The sequence below is a fragment of the Penicillium lagena genome (assembly GCF_028827675.1).
Source record: "Penicillium lagena strain IBT 129212 chromosome Unknown utg000003l_segment0_segment0, whole genome shotgun sequence".
NCBI lineage: Eukaryota > Fungi > Ascomycota > Eurotiomycetes > Eurotiales > Aspergillaceae > Penicillium > Penicillium lagena.
This window is the reverse complement of record NW_026623224.1, coordinates 2,885,839-2,901,197: the sequence shown is the minus strand read 5'-3', so window position 1 is coordinate 2,901,197 and position 15,359 is coordinate 2,885,839. Positions and strand designations below refer to the sequence as shown.

General features: G+C 55.4%; 9 protein-coding genes across 9 annotated transcripts; 4 read left to right on the top strand and 5 right to left on the bottom strand.

The window, feature by feature from the left end:
* Positions 1-369: 369 nt before the first annotated feature.
* N7510_006387 (uncharacterized protein) lies at positions 370-1,335 on the top strand (the record flags this gene model as incomplete). The annotated part of the gene is made up of 1 exon (XM_056978313.1): positions 370-1,335. One exon carries the CDS (start codon positions 370-372, stop codon positions 1,333-1,335), a length of 966 nt encoding a protein of 321 aa, XP_056834345.1.
* A 95-nt stretch (positions 1,336-1,430) lies between these two features.
* Positions 1,431-2,140, bottom strand: N7510_006386 (kinetochore Spc24 family protein; the record flags this gene model as incomplete). The annotated part of the gene is made up of 3 exons (XM_056978312.1): positions 1,431-1,608; positions 1,665-2,062; positions 2,114-2,140. 3 exons carry the CDS (start codon positions 2,138-2,140, stop codon positions 1,431-1,433), a joined length of 603 nt encoding a protein of 200 aa, XP_056834344.1.
* Positions 2,141-2,335: 195 nt separating this feature from the next.
* Positions 2,336-3,010, top strand: N7510_006385 (mitochondrial fission 1 protein; the record flags this gene model as incomplete). Its single annotated transcript, XM_056978311.1, has 3 exons — positions 2,336-2,351; positions 2,479-2,579; positions 2,681-3,010. 3 exons carry the CDS (start codon positions 2,336-2,338, stop codon positions 3,008-3,010), a joined length of 447 nt encoding a protein of 148 aa, XP_056834343.1.
* Positions 3,011-3,598: 588 nt separating this feature from the next.
* On the top strand, positions 3,599-5,071 carry N7510_006384 (putative RING finger domain protein; the record flags this gene model as incomplete). The annotated part of the gene is made up of 4 exons (XM_056978310.1): positions 3,599-3,706; positions 3,774-4,291; positions 4,341-4,778; positions 4,840-5,071. 4 exons carry the CDS (start codon positions 3,599-3,601, stop codon positions 5,069-5,071), a joined length of 1,296 nt encoding a protein of 431 aa, XP_056834342.1.
* Positions 5,072-5,345: 274 nt separating this feature from the next.
* Positions 5,346-6,864, bottom strand: N7510_006383 (putative aminotransferase family protein (LolT); the record flags this gene model as incomplete). The annotated part of the gene is made up of 3 exons (XM_056978309.1): positions 5,346-6,042; positions 6,096-6,690; positions 6,744-6,864. The coding sequence occupies 3 exons, from the start codon at positions 6,862-6,864 to the stop codon at positions 5,346-5,348; spliced, it is 1,413 nt and encodes a 470-aa protein (XP_056834341.1).
* Positions 6,865-7,692: 828 nt separating this feature from the next.
* On the top strand, positions 7,693-11,059 carry N7510_006382 (NRPS-like enzyme; the record flags this gene model as incomplete). Its single annotated transcript, XM_056978308.1, has 3 exons — positions 7,693-8,034; positions 8,084-8,488; positions 8,540-11,059. The coding sequence occupies 3 exons, from the start codon at positions 7,693-7,695 to the stop codon at positions 11,057-11,059; spliced, it is 3,267 nt and encodes a 1,088-aa protein (XP_056834340.1).
* A 284-nt stretch (positions 11,060-11,343) lies between these two features.
* Positions 11,344-12,049, bottom strand: N7510_006381 (uncharacterized protein; the record flags this gene model as incomplete). The annotated part of the gene is made up of 3 exons (XM_056978307.1): positions 11,344-11,502; positions 11,551-11,928; positions 11,978-12,049. 3 exons carry the CDS (start codon positions 12,047-12,049, stop codon positions 11,344-11,346), a joined length of 609 nt encoding a protein of 202 aa, XP_056834339.1.
* Positions 12,050-12,246: 197 nt separating this feature from the next.
* N7510_006380 (putative alcohol dehydrogenase) lies at positions 12,247-13,405 on the bottom strand (the record flags this gene model as incomplete). Its single annotated transcript, XM_056978306.1, has 2 exons — positions 12,247-12,543; positions 12,596-13,405. The coding sequence occupies 2 exons, from the start codon at positions 13,403-13,405 to the stop codon at positions 12,247-12,249; spliced, it is 1,107 nt and encodes a 368-aa protein (XP_056834338.1).
* Positions 13,406-13,863: 458 nt separating this feature from the next.
* N7510_006379 (uncharacterized protein) lies at positions 13,864-14,661 on the bottom strand (the record flags this gene model as incomplete). Its single annotated transcript, XM_056978305.1, has 1 exon — positions 13,864-14,661. One exon carries the CDS (start codon positions 14,659-14,661, stop codon positions 13,864-13,866), a length of 798 nt encoding a protein of 265 aa, XP_056834337.1.
* Between the last annotated feature and the right edge of the window lie 698 nt (positions 14,662-15,359).

The following is a 15,359-nucleotide window of genomic DNA, read 5'->3' as shown; positions in this document are numbered from 1 at the left end:
GGATGATTTAGAGGCGCTGGATCGATTGCGACCGCGGTGGAAGAAGGTAATGAGAGAGCTACGAATGCAATGTAAGCGGGAGGGACGGCGGTTGCGCAGATAGGATCGAAAATCAAGTATCTACTACGTCTTTTTACTATACAATATCCGTAGTTTAGGGGGGTATAGGTGTCATGGATCAAGATCAAAATTGGATGTTGATAGAATTTATCATATGGGTGGCTTTATCATATGGGTGGCGGACCCTCGTTATGCGAGGGTCCGTAATAAATTGTAATTTATGAAAGGGGCCGGTTAAATCTTAAAATCTCATAAACCGTGGTAAATAGTACAATGCGGTGAGGCTTATTCTCCCTCCTGCACACCTCAATGCGACCCCTACCTCTCCGACTACACCATGGCCAGAACCTCTCTCCACGTCCTCGAATCTCTATAACACAATTCTCAACATGCGCGACCCGACATGACCTACATCCATTAACCCGGCGCCTCTTCAAGTTCCCCTCTGCCCCGACACCCTCCACGCACCACCACGACCTCCCGAGCTTCCTCTCCTACGCCGAGCGCATCTCCCTCCCGCAAACAAGCACCGTCTACGTCGGCACGCACTACGAATACACCGTCCTCCACAAACTGCGCCAATGCGCGCTCACCCTCCACCGCGTCGGCGGGCGCGACGACGCCGGCATCGACCTAGTGGGGACATGGCACCTTCCCGAGCGAGAGCAGGAGCTTGCCCTGCGCGTCGTGGTGCAGTGTAAATCCCTGAAAACCAAACTGGGGCCGAACCTCGTCCGCGAGCTGGAGGGTGCGCTTCGCAATGCGCCGGTAGGGTGGCGCACGGAGCAGACGGTGGGGATGCTGGTTAGTCCGCGCGAGGCTACGAAGGGGGTGCGCGATGCGATGGCACGGAGTGGGTATCCGCTACTGTGGATGATGATTGAGCGGGATGGGACGATGCGTCAGGCGCTTTGGAATGCAAGGACTGAGCTGCTGGGGCTTGGGCCGTTGGGGGTCGAGGCGAGGTATACCGGTGGGGTGGGCGGCGGGGATCTGTCGGAGAAGGTGTCTCCGGAGGTTGCCTTGACCTGGGACGGGGGCGATATTCGAGATATGGACTGCGTGGAGCAGGACCTGGCTCGTGCAGAGGACCAGTGGGCTGCCTCGTGGGGGGTAGCTCTGTCGGAGAAGGCGGCGTTGTTGGATACCATTGAGAACCTATTCCCGGATAGGAGCAGCCCTTCCGGGCCGGAAGAGATATCTGCGTCTGATCGGACGAAAGTCTTGCAAGTGATGCAGGAACGAGCACGGCAGAGACCCGGGGAAATAATGTAGAATAGCTGTATGATTCATGACCTGACAAGAAAGACTCCAAAGGGTATAATAATTCCTCCATTCCAAACGCCCCTAGTAACCAATCCAATCCCGATTTATCCTTGTATCGTCTGCCATAAGTAGTTGGCATAGAAGAACCGCGAAAACTTGGGGTCGATATTGACGACGTGCACGTCTCCCTTGCGACTATTGCGAATGACGGCGCGGTTGAAGTTGCCCGCGTTATCGGGCTCGATATCGACCCCGAGCGAGCGGTAGATCTTCAGACGTAGACTGGGACAGAAGTTCCAATTAGTAACTCTCCAAAAAATCCCGGACGGTCAACTCACATGGTCGCATCATCCGCCTCACGCTCCCGGCGCGTGGTCTCATCGCCCTCCAACCCCTGGGCCTCCAGATCAGCCAGTCTCTCCTTCAGCATCTCCAGCTCGCTCTCGAGGCGCTCGCTTTCAATCTCAAGCTCGGAGGCGGCCTTGGCGATGCGGAACTTCTTCGTATCGAGCTCGACGATCTCGGCGGCGTGTTTGCCGGAGTCGTGAACAGCGACGGCTTCTTCGTGTTGCGTAGCCAGGGAGTGGAGATTGCGCGAGAGCTTGCGGAGGGCTGACTCGGCGTCGTGAATTCGTAGGTCGCGCGACTGCTGGAGCGTGCCGAGGGAGTCATTGATGCGCGTGACAGCTTGTCTGTCCGGGTGGATGTTGAAGTTACCGATGGTGTGGTGGATCAGCTGTCCGGGTTAGCGTATGATCAGAGGTTGAGTTCAACAAGGACAGCATACTGTGGCGGGCTCCTCGTCGAGCAACATGGTGTGTGTGGTGGTGGTGGGTGTAGAGTCGAGTCGAGTCGTGTTAGTGGGGGAAGTGGTCCAGTCCAGGTTTGTTTGGTTGCGGCAGCAACAGCCACTGATCGTGGTTGGCACCGCCCGGCTGATCTTCCCTCGCCCCCGATACTTGCCCTTCTGCCCTCGACACACTCACACCACTGCTACATACCCTTCAACATGACAAGTCTTCCATGTGCGTCTATTCTGCTGCTCCCATGTTCGATCGCGTTTACTAACCACGTGTTGCAGACGCCGCAGATGCGGAAAGGTCCGTGGAATATCCATTCGCTGAAGCCTGACGCAATAGCACTGACCACCAGTTTCCAGCCCATTGAAGCCAGCAGAGCTCCAAGTCCTGCGGGCACAATATGAAAAGGAGGGCGACTATGTCGGAATCCAGACCAAGTTCAACTACGCATGGGTATCTTTCTCCCTCTCGCTCGCTCTCTCACCGACCTACGTGTCGGAAGAGAGACACTTGTTATGCGCCATCGCTAACCTCATTCCCCCTTCAACAAACAGGGCCTGATCAAATCCAACACCCGACCCGACCAACAAGAGGGCGTCCGCCTACTCTCCGAGATCTTTCGCTCAGCCCCCGAGCGACGGCGCGAGTGTCTGTACTATCTCGCACTGGGCAACTTCAAGCTAGGCAACTACGGCGAGGCCCGTCGGTACAACGACCTGCTGCTCGAACATGAGCCTGCCAACCTGCAAGCTGCTAGTCTGGGATCGTTGATTGATGACAAGGTGGCCAAGGAGGGCCTGATGGGCATCGCGATCGTGGGTGGCTTGGCTGTGGCCGCCGGCGTGGTGGGCAGCCTGGTCATCAAGGGAGTTCGAAGGCGGTAGAAGATGCAAGGCACACTGTGAATAGTAATATGGTTCGGGGATTGTCTCGGGAGCATGCGACGGCGTTCTTTCATTTGTTTCACTATCTTGTTTTTCTTCTCTGTCACTCTACTCTACGCTCCGCTACTCGCCCCTATGGGTGGGAGTTGCTACATAACTAACGAAATACCGAACCATCGTACATGCTTGTCGCCGATAATTATAATCTCGAAAATATCAAAATCCACCAAAGAGGCATCGGATAGTAGTTGGGGCTGCCTACGATTAGCCACGGCGTTGCCTCATGATCCACCGATTTGCCTGAATTGCATCAACGTCATTCCTTCTTTCTACGGCTCCTCTTCTTTTCTTTTTCATCCCAACCTCCCGATTCTCTCTCCGAGGTTTTTCTTTCACTTCGATCATGTCCCAGAGGATCATCTCACCCCACCGATAAGACCGGATTATGACTCGTGTGCCACCCGGCCTTCTTCAACCTCGGCCTTCTAATCAGCATCACATCTCGACTCTTATCGGGCCCCGCGGCGCGCGCCCGCACCACCCGCGTTTGCATCACCGACACCTCTGTCCACCTCTCACAATCCCACCATGTCTGAGAGCGGGGACCGGATGTTCTGCCATGCCTGTGGTGGAGTCTGGTTACGAGATGAGAGCGGACTGACGTGCCCGCACTGCGAATCCGACTTCACAGAGATCGTACGACACCTTTGGTTCAGTTCTTGTGGATTGTCTTTTTTTCCCTAACATATCTCGATCTCTGCAGATTGAAATACCTCCTGAAGAAATCTCCGATGATCCGCCAGAGCTAGAACCCATCGACCGCACATCGCCACGCCATTTTAACCCACTAGACCCTCTAGCCGACCATAACCCATGGGCACGGCCAGAGAGCCCGGACCGGCGAGAGTACGGTGACAACTTCTTCGCCGGTGGTGGATCCCCCTCATACTCCCGTCGCTTATATCGATCACCCGATGGTCGGTTCACCTTTAGCAGCACCACCATTGGCGGCGGATCTTCGCCACACCAGGGAGGCGAGCAACCCAATCCTCTGGTTCCGATGATGGTGCGGAGCTTGGATATGATCTTCCAGGGTCTCGCAGAGACCTATAACCACCAGGGACAACAAGGTGTGTCCGAGGAGTCATTCCAGACGGATTCGCCAGGTTGGGGAGAGTCTCATTCTCCCCGCGCAAGTGCCTCGCCTGGTGCAGAAGGCTTGTTCCCGCGCAATGCAAATGGTCCACAGCCTATGGTCCCGCCAGTGGGGAGTCTGGCCGAGTATGTTTCCTCTCTTGCTATATGAGCCGCCGACCTAATTTTCGTTCAGGTTGCTGGACGCTTTCCGGACAGACTTCGGGACCACAAGGAGAGGCGGCATCGCCGGTCCTCACGTCATGACTGGCCCGAACCCTCTTGCGATCCTCTCGGCATTATTCAACGCAGACCACAATGGAGACGCGGTTTATTCCCAAGAAGAGCTGGACCGGGTGATTTCACAGCTAATCGACCAGAATGTCAATGGTACGGCACCGCCACCGGCATCAGAACAGGCAATCCACAATCTGCCAAAGAAGAAGGTAGATCAACAGATGATGGGGACGGATGGCAAAGCCGAGTGCTCGATTTGCATGGAGCCTGTGGACCTCGGCACAGAAGTCACCGTGTTGCCCTGCACGCATTGGTTTCATTTCCCCTGCATCGAGGCATGGTTGAGCCAGCATAATACCTGTCCGCACTGCCGGCGGGGCATCGATTCTGCTGGAGGGTGAGTTTTTATAAGCCTGATGGGGAGAAGGGTTCCGCGCTGACACGCATATCTTGAACAGAACCGGCGCGGGCACTAGCGAAAACCCGGTTGTCATTCCAGATAGTCCAGAACAAGTGGCCCCCCAGCGGCGGCGCAGCTCTGTCTTGACTGTCCGCAGTGGCCGTTCTTCTAGGTCTGCAGAAGCCAGGGAGCCTGCCTCTCGACGGACCAGCCGAAGCGATAACAGCCAAGGTGGAGGTGGTGGAGGTATCTCGGGCTGGGTCTGGAGCCGGTTTGGTGGAAGCAGCTAAACCTAAAGTTGGTCTTCTTACCGGGGTGTACTGCCTTCCCCCTACCTACTGGTTTCGTTTCTTTGGTTCTGTTTCAGCGATTCAAGATGTCATGACGCATTTCTCTTTATTCATACCCCAGCATCCTCACTGCTCCTATCCAATCCCCTTGGTTCTTCGCTGTGAGCTGCGCTGTCCATGTCCATGTCACTTTCTGTGTCAACTCGACCATTGTATGAGATACAATAACATGTCAATTTTCATATATCAAGTCCTTGCAACATAACCTCACTCTCTAGTTCCCCCGATACTCCCCCTTCGCAGCACGCTCACACAAATCCCGCAGAATACCACCTAGCCACTCGAAATCACTCTTCTCCAGATACACCTGGGCACTCAGCCGAACCCACAGCCACGGGCCGTAGACAAAAGCCGGAACAAAAGTCTTGTACTGATCCATGAGCATACGCTTGATCCACGCCTCCACGAGGACAGCCTCTTCCGCGGAGAATGTCGCCAATGGCTTCGGTTGTTCCACCTGTTCCTCGACGGTAGCAAGAGCAATGGCAAGAGGCAGCCGGACCGTGGTCATGGTACACCTGCGCATATTGCTGATCTCGCCGGGCTTGAGATCCGGCTCCTGGAGCACATCCGTGTCCAGCGCAGCGGAGACAGCGTCGGCAGCATCGTTGGCTAGACGCTCGCAGTATGAGATGATGGCGTCTTCGCCGCCGCAGACGTCTTCTCGGAATTTCAACGCTGCAGGCACGCACAGGTAGGCCGAGTCGTCGCTGGTGGCGACGAATTCGAACAATTCCTCGAAGGGGGTCTTTGTCACTGGTGACTGGGGGTCTTTCAGGACCGAAGCTTTGGTCTCGGCCGATGTTGGCGCGGGGATGAACCCCCAGGAGGTTGGGAGGGTCGTCCGCATGAGATGCTGGTTGCGCTTGGGGACGTAGAGAACCGCTGCGCTGCGCGGGGTGTAAAGCCATCTATAAATATGTTAGAATCAGCTGAGGCGGCTCTTGACGGGAGGGTTTCATACTTGTGGCAGTTCGAGGTGAAAAAGTCCGGCTGCAGCTTGCTCAGATCCAGGTGGATATTCCCAATGCCGTGAGCGCCGTCAATGACACTGAGAATGCCCTCTTCGCGACAGATCGCCGTGAACCGCTCAAAGGGGAAGCGGACGCCAGGGTTACTGACGATGGTATCGAAGACCGCCGCGCGGACCGTGAGCTTCTCCACCACACGAGCATGGCGCACAACCTCGCGGAAGCGGCGCACAAGCTCCTCCTCCGCGATGGGGAAGTGAAAGGCCACTTTGCGGCCCTGGACCCCGTTCAGTTCCTGCAGGGAGATGATCCCCCTCTCGACAGCCCCGTAGACGGGGTCAAAGTAGACGACGGCGTCATTGGACTTGAACGCGAGATTGTGCAGGACCGTCGCAACGCCCGTCGTGGCGTTCTTGACGAACACGCACTCGTCTGTCGGGACATTTAAGAGCTTGGCTGTCGCCGCGCGAGCCGCGTCCAGGTATACGACGTGCTGTTGGCGCACGTAGATATCTGGACTCGCGTCGGCGATATCCAGGAATTTGCGCTGGGCGGCGCCCACCGCTGCTGGATGTGCACCGAAGGAGCCTGGTCGGAGTTCATTCAGCATCTTCAGATACATATCCGCGGGTGATACCTACCGTGATTGAGGTTCCTGTAGGCCGGGTCGAACAACCAATGTTTGAGCATGGGCTTGCCGAAGGGCGTCAATTGGTCTTTTGTTGTGTTGTGGATCGCCAGGTCGGCCATTGCGGCGTCCATGTTGATTTTGGCAATAGAGTAGCAGTTCTCGGTATGTAGGTAGCCTGCTCCCTTCGCGGGGATCAAATCAATACGTAGTTATTCGAGGTGGCCCGCATGAGTCAGAACAGAGCAAGGGCGTCGGCCCTACCCGACGCCAGCCGAGTCGGGTTGACGACCCGGGGATCAAGGCGAATAGGTATATTATTATCTCCACCGTGCCTACTCCGAGTGAGAGAGTCCGAGCTATGGCATGTGGGGTCCTCGAGGGGAGAAGAGGGGTGTTTAGCCGATTTCAAACCTATTGATCCCATGGCATCGGATCTACCCTTGAGGATCCGGTCCCATAACCATGATTCGTTCCCTCCAACTAAGCTCACGTCCAGCCGACCTCGGCATTCGGCATATATGCCATGACAGACAGACGTTGGAACCGGTCAACGACGCCCGGAATCCCCCAGGATTATCGTTGGCCAAAATCAAATCATGAATTCTGGAGACGGACCAACAGGGAACGCACTAATATCACCCTCGGTCCATTAGGTCCAGATCACCTGGACAATTTGTGATCAGTCGACTGTCAGTGTCCCCCAGCTGTCAGAGCAGGGATACGGTGGACCCGTCAGGTCAGACAATGGCGGGATCGGCAGATTACAATTTTGCCTTGCTAGGCTAGCAACGTCCAGCGGGAAGAGTTTATCCTCGCACTTCCCCCTATTATTAGCGCCAGATAGGTCAGACGGCTGTTAGCCCCGCTGCCTTAAACGGTTCTGCTTCCCAGGACGATGGAACCAGCGGGGGCCCTTGTTGCCTGACTTTGTCTTTATTATTGACCGGGGTGCCCACTCCATGTGCCCAGTTCCTGTAACAACCCTTCCCGGTGTTATTTTGTATGCCATGTCACCACCATCTACCTTCGATCCGTGCGAAGAGCTGCTGCCAACTATCGTGGACCATTATGCCGCGGTCCACCCGGACAAGGTGTACGCCGAGTACCCCCTCTCGCCGACAAGTTACGCAGACGGATACCGCAAAATCACCTATCGGGACTTGGCAAATGCAGTCAATGGCATCGCTAGATGGCTGAATGGGCAGCTAGGTCCCGGCACCGGCGAGAAATTGACCTACTTCGGACCGAATGACCTCCGGTACCCTGCCCTGGCCATTGGGGCCGTCAAGGCGGGCTATTGCGTATGGGTGACCACTTCCCGATTAATATGCATGCTGATAAATCCACTAGATGTTCTTTACCTCGCCTCGGAACAGCATCGCCGCCCACGCGAGCCTCCTGAAACGATTAAATTGCAAGACCTTGATCTCGCCGAACCCGCGGCCGGCGCCCATCACCGCTATCGTTGAAGCAGTGGATGGTGTGCAGGTACTTGAGGTGGCCAGCGTGGACGAGCTTCTGGGAGAAGTATTTCCTCATTTCCCATTTGAAAAGACCCTCGCGACGGCAGCGGCAGAGCCATTGTTTGTCATCCACACCTCCGGGTCAACGGGGATCCCCAACCCGATCATTTGGACAAACGAGGCCGGCGCGAGGGCCATGAGAATGGCAAAGCTGAAACCACCGGAGGGGTCCGAGTCTCTGCATCTAATACAGGAGGGAAAGCGGCTGTTCATGATGTTCCCTCCTTTCCATGTGAGGAATCCCGCAGCGCAAGGTCTGACTTAATACTAAACTTACATCAAGGGCGCTGGTCTCGCCAGCCACTTGGTCAACGCTATTCCCTTCGGCACGGTGCTGATCCACCTCACACCGGCCGGCATTCCAAATGCTGCCAGCCTGGTCGAAGGACTGAAAAAGAGCCCCGCGGACGGGGCCTTTATCATTCCATCTATCATCCACGAACTGAGTCAAACCCCAGACCTACTGGACTACTGCGCCAACAATCTTGAGATGATCATGTATGCTGGTGGAGACCTTCCACAGGCCATTGGAGACGTAGTAGCAAAGCGGATCAAAGTATACAACCAGTACGGTGCCACCGAGGTGGGCCTGCTCCCAATGGTTGTGTCTAACCGGGATGTCGAAGACTGGGGGTATTCGGAGTTCCATCCTGAGCAGGGCGTGGAATTTTGGCCTGTCACAGGCAGAGAGCACGAGCTGGTCCTGGTCCGCCACCCCAATTATGAGCGGCACCAGGTACCCTTTGTGCATGAGGATTTCAAACATTTGCAAGAATATAACACTCGCGATCTATATGTGCGGCATCCAGACGAGAAGAAACGGCATTTGTGGCGGTGGCATGCGCGCAAGGATGATATCGTTGTCTTTCTCAATGGAGAAAAGACGAACCCCATCTCGGTGGAACAGTACGTCACAGCGCGCAACAAGCGGGTCACCGGCGCACTGGTGGCTGGGGCACAGCGCTTCCAGGCTGCGCTGATTGTCGAAGCCGCCACGGACGGCAAGGTCTTGACTCCGACGGAGCGCGCTGCGCTGCTAGAAGAAATCTGGCCTAGCATTGAGGAGACGAACCAGGAAGCACCTGCTCATGCTCGTATCTCCAAATCGCATGTTCTCTTCACACATCCGGATAAGCCGTTTCTCCGTGCTGGAAAAGGGACGGTCCAGCGAGCGGGGAGCTTGGCTTTGTATGAAGAAGAGCTCGATGCACTCTACCGTGAAGCTGAAACCGTGGCCGTCCAGCCTAATGGCGAAGCTGTGCATGGTCCTGGGAGGAATGCAGACCGTGAGGCTGTCAAGCAATTTGTGTCAGAGACAATCGTCTCGCTGATGCGCTGGACCGACTTGAAGGATGAGGACAATATCTTCATCCGGGGAATGGACTCCCTGCAGACCATCACTGCCGTCCGGATTCTCCGGCATGGACTCGAGATGGCTGCTATCTCGGTGCCATTGATTTATATGAAACCATCCGTCTCTGACTTGACGGATGCAATTATGCAACTCAAAGAAGACGAGCCTGTCGCAGCACAAGCGACCAAGGACAGCCGACTGCGAGAGAGATCGGAAATGCTCAAGTATTTCCAGGACCAGATCGACCAAATCCCCAAGACGACGCCTGCCATTCGCTCCATAGACAAACACTCTGTGATCCTCACTGGCAGCACCGGTGTTCTGGGAACGTACCTCCTAGACACACTCCTGAACAACCCATCCGTCGCACACATCTACTGTCTGAACCGACGAAAGGACAGCCGCTCTGCACAGCTCGAGTCCAACAAGACCTACCATCTAGGCACGACCCTCGACTTCACGCGGATAACCTTCCTAACAGGCGATCTATCCAAAGAGCAATTCGACCTCCCAGCTGAAACATACCAGACCCTCCGCGATACCGCAACGGTAGTCATCCACAACGCCTGGCCGGTCAACTTCAACCTCAGTCTCTCGTCATTCACGCCCCAGCTCCAGGGCATCGTCAACCTACTATCCTTCTGTGCCGACGCAGCATCTCCTCCTCCCCGTCTCTTCTTCATGTCCTCTATCAGCTCGGTAATGGACCATCAAACCGAATCTGGGATCATACCAGAAGCGAGTGTGGTCACGGACACGCCTGCTCCCAACGGATATGCAGAGAGCAAGTACTTATCCGAGCAATTACTCGCACACGCCGCCCGCAAACTATCCCTCCCGCTATCCTTCGCACGCGTGGGCCAGATAGCAGGCGCAGCAAGAATGCCCGGTCTCTGGAACAAAGCCGAGTGGTTCCCCAGTCTGGCGCTCAGCTCGCGGCATATTGGCGCCATACCGGATGCGTTCGGCCCAAGCATGAATCGCATTGACTGGGTGCCTGTTGACCTGCTCTCGGAGGTACTAGTCGGTCTGGCCCTGAGTGAGAGCGACGCGCCTGGCTCTGTCGAGGTGTTCCATCCTCATAACCTGCACCCACAATCGTGGTTATCGATTCTGCCGGCGGTGCAGAAGGCACTGTCTTCTGGGAGGGACAAGGAGCTGGAGGTTATCTCCCTCGGAGAATGGATTGTGCGTGTGCGGAGGGATATGGAGGAGAAGGGCCGAGCTCAGGATCAGGAGTTGGAGAGGTTGCTTCGGTCGAACCCGGCTGTGAAGCTGTTGGACTTTTATGAGGGGCTCGATGCTCAGAATAGGGAACAGTCTTTGCAGGCTACGGTCTTCGAGACATCTCGGACCGCGGGGAGGAGTGAGGCGCTGCGTGCTGTGCCGGCAATTGATAAGGCGTGGATTGCTAAGTGGATTGGAGAGTGGGTGGATGCTTCGGAGTGAATTACCCCAGGTATATATGGCCAAATTGTGTTAGTCTAAGAAATGAGACTTGAGTATCGTATGTTGAACCGAATGGATGACATTGTCTATTGTCCGTTGACTGAATAACAATATAACGTGGTATGGATGTACATTGCAAGCAGAAAGAAAGTCAGGAATGCAAAGACCGTAGTTGACCGGGAGAAAAAAAACAAAGGTCAATGTACTGAAGGGTTGTGAAAGATTCCCATCATCACGCCACGAGCAAGCCGCCTTGCTGAGTTCCGTCTCAACCTTGACCCCAATTAGAGGGTACTGCTCTCCTCGACGGTCCGGCCACAGCATACGGGGAAGAGTTTCGACCAGAACTCATACACCTGGGGTCGTGCCTCCTTTTCGGTTACCAACCAGCGAGCAAACGGCACTTCGGTCTCGAATGGGTTGGGGCTTCGGTAGACAGTCACCTGAGACATGTTAAGACATGGAACCTTCGAAACGGAATGAAAGCTCACCTCCTCGTAACGCTTCAGCGCCTCATGGTATTTGTCCGAAAGACCCAGGCTCCAGAGGGTATCAATACGAATACGCCTCGCCGCAATGCTGTACGCCCGCGAGAGCAGTTCCCGTTCCATGAACAAGGCATCACCGACAGAAATCCCACCGGGCAGCCGGAGGCATTGGCGGGTATACACCATCTCAATGAGACGAGTGAGCATGTCCGCTTCCCATGTCTCAAGGAGCGGGTGGTGAAACGATTTGATGTGTCGATGGAGAAGAAAGAGCTCGCGCTTCAACCGAAGCGAGTTGGCCTGCAGCTTTGCGACTTTGTGCTGGATATTGGAGTGGGTTGCTTGCATCATGGCGTGGGAGTGGCTGTAGCGGCTCTGGGTCTATCTTTAGCGAGCGCGCTGTGGGTTCTGCCTCTGGGGGTATAATTACTATAGTTCCCTCGCCGTCCCGAGAATTGGGGGGATCATTTGGCAGGGGCACTGGGCCGTGGGTGCGGGACATGGTGTGCGGGAGTCGTGAATAAGATACTGAAGCTGGACGGGAGATCATGATGACGGGGAGGATGGATATACAGGGACAAGTAAATCAAGGAGAGTGGTCGTTCTGCAATGAGTGTGTATTTCAACTGCGTTGACAGTGTTGCTTGAAAGGAGGAGAAGAAGAAGAAGAAGAAGAAGAAAAAGAAGGCACGACCAGATCTACAGCTTGCTGGCCCCGGACTTGCCAAACTCCACCACCAATTTGCCAAATTGCTTGCCCTCCTTCATATCCTCAAACAGTCCGTCAATTCCAGCCAGATCATCCAGGTCTGTCTGCAACACTCGCGACACGACCGGATGGATCTGGTGTGTCTTGACAAACTCCACCATCTCCTTGAACTCCTTGCGAGAGCCCATGGTCGAGCCTCGCACATCGATGTTCTTCAGCACCGCCTGCATCAGGAAGGGCATCTTGGGAGACACCGTCATGCCATACACAGAGAGCACACCACCAGCCTATTGATTGATGTTAACCCCACCCCACAGAATCGGTACAGATCAAACTCACCTTGAGCAGCTTGGCCGCCTTCTCGATGGAATCACCACCGGCACCGTCGATAATGGCATCGAAGTTCTTCTTGCCCGAAGGCAGCATCCCCAGCAGCTTCTTATCCCATCCGGCCTCTTTATAATTGACACCTCCCTTGGCTCCCAACTGGACAGCCTTCTGGATCTTCTCCTCACTCGAGCTCGTCACGAAGACATCCGCGCCTCTGGCAGCTGCAAACCTCAGGGCCATCAGCGCAACACCTCCTCCAATGCCAGTCACTAAAACAGCAGCACCCGTGCTCGAGTTCCGCTCGCCCGCCTTCGACACGAGTGCCCGCCACCCGGTCAGTCCCGTCAGCGGCAAAGCAGCTGCTTCTGCATCGGAGAGGTGCGAGGGTACTTCTTCGACTTCCCCTTCCTCAATGGCGACATATTCTTGCAAGGTACCCTTGTCATAGACCTTGGTACCTCCCATGATGCGGTAACCTGTCGCTTCTTCGGGTCCGTCCGGCGAGTCCTTCCAGCCCACGCCGGGGTTTAGAATCACCCGCTTGCCCTGCCATTGCTCCGGGTTCGAGACATTGGGGCCAGCGCCAACCACTACGCCTACGCCGTCGGCCAGAAGAGGCACATCAAATGTCACACCGGGGTATAGGTGCTGTCGGAGGAAGAGATCCCGGTGATTGAGCGAGGCGGCAGTGAGCTTCACAAGCAGCTCTCCGCCCTGCGGCGATGGCTTGGGAATTGTACGCAGTGACAGCGGATAGTAGACCTGCCCTGGTTTGCCAGGCTTGCCGTCAATCGGCGAGATGTAAATCGCCTTGGACATGGTTGTTCGGTGAGTGTTCGGCTTTCGGTGCGGGGAATGTGGTGGTGCTTATCGATAATGAATGGAATCTGATGCGGAAGTATAGGCACACTGTGAGGAGTGGTTGGAAATCTGAGGATAAGAGGGGATCCAAATCTGAAACTGTTGGAGTTATTTCTGGGGTTTTGGTGATTCTTCTAAGGTTTGATATCAAATAGGCATCTTAAGCCTCGGCTCGGTCCACGGGGCAAGGGATGACCTCATTACTAATTGTCCAGGATTATAACCAACTTAACTATCGATCCTCGGGAGCGACGACAACGATTATTGGACGTCCGGGTGAAATAATGGGAATGTAAATTGCAGATACTAGCCATTGCTCCCTCTCTCTATATACAAAAACATGCGGCTGGCTCTGAACTAGAGGCAGCCAGGAGAAACCAACAAACTAGCACAACACTCATTGAGGATCTATATTGTCACCTCCTCCCATACCCCATTGCAGGCCGGTACGCCCACCAAGAAGGGTAATGGTGATGTGGGCATCGCGATTCGTCGGTGTCTCCATCGCTGCCCGCTCCCACGTCCACCGAGATCTCGGACATCATGTCGTCGTCAACGGGGTAGTGAGCGATCTCCGAATAGCAATCGCAGGCGTGAAAGCAGTTCGGGCATCGACCTTCCGGCCCTGGGTGTGAACGTCGTCTGCTTGAGCGTCTAGATCGGGCCGTTTTGTGTTGGTGACTGTCAGTCGAATGATGCGGGCCAGGTGCCGCAGGGACTGGAGATGCCGGGCAAGAGGCACCGTAATGATGATGCTCACAACAATGCACTTTAGTAGCCACGCAGCAATGGTGGTGCGGTGTTGCAGCAGAAGTCGCTGACCTCGCCGGTGCAGGAGCAGCCTTTAGATGGTGGTCACAGCTACACTTTTCCTTGGCCGTGTCCTTCGCCTTCTGGTGGGTGGCTTCGGGCTCGCGGTGGGCATGGCGGCATTGGCAGCGCTTCCTGGCCTTGTCGCAATTCGGGCAATCGCTACCGCTCAACATGTAGTGATGGTGGGCATGTTCATTGCATCCCTCACACCGGCTGTGAGTTGCCTGCGCCGTTGTCGACTCGATCGAGGAGTCAGAGGAGCATCCTGCCAGCGACAAGGTATCTCTATCGGGCACCCCGAGGTAGACAGGCCGAATGCGCTCGCCGTGCAGCTGGCCTCTGGGGAGAGGCTTGCCTTTCCAGTACCAAGAGAAGGGAATGGTGCGAGTTGCATACTTCATCGTTGCAGACAGAGGGGTGTGCTTACGTCTTTGGGGGAAAGGACAATGGGGATATATGTAAGCGGGATTGATGTCTTGTAGAGCCGATCATGGTGATTCTTGTCTAACCCTAACTCCATATCAGAGTAGCATGAGACACAGAGGAAGAATCCGCCGCACATCATCTTCAAAGAGATTCCAGTCCGAATCCCGAGCGGAAGACAACAGAGAAAAAGGGATGCAAGCTGCAGGTACCCCAGGCCGGCATGTCTCACGCCCCGTCTTTGTGCTGGGTGTGCGGCAAGGGCCGCAGTGTTGGTGGTGAAGCAAAGAGAAAAGAAACACGTCCAAACCCGCGCGGCCAATCACGGGCAGGGCGTGTGTGTTGGCGGGCGATGCATGCCTATCCTGTTACTGCCACGCATATGCCCTGTCGCTGGATGTGTGTCTCTACCAAAGGGGCTTTGTTTGTACAGTGATCAGATAGTCCTGGTATGAAGTCACTGGTACTTGTGGTCTGGCACGGCGTTCGTACATTGTGCGTGTATGGAATACCTCGGTAATCGCAATACACGGTCCTGCCAGCCAACGCGCGCCAGGATTGGTCCACAATACACGGTATTTTCCGTAACTGCCACGCTCTCCGCCAAACCCATTTTTGCTCTCTCCAAGCGAAAGACTCCCTCTCTCTCTCTTCTCTTGCTCGATAGCCTGTCGCG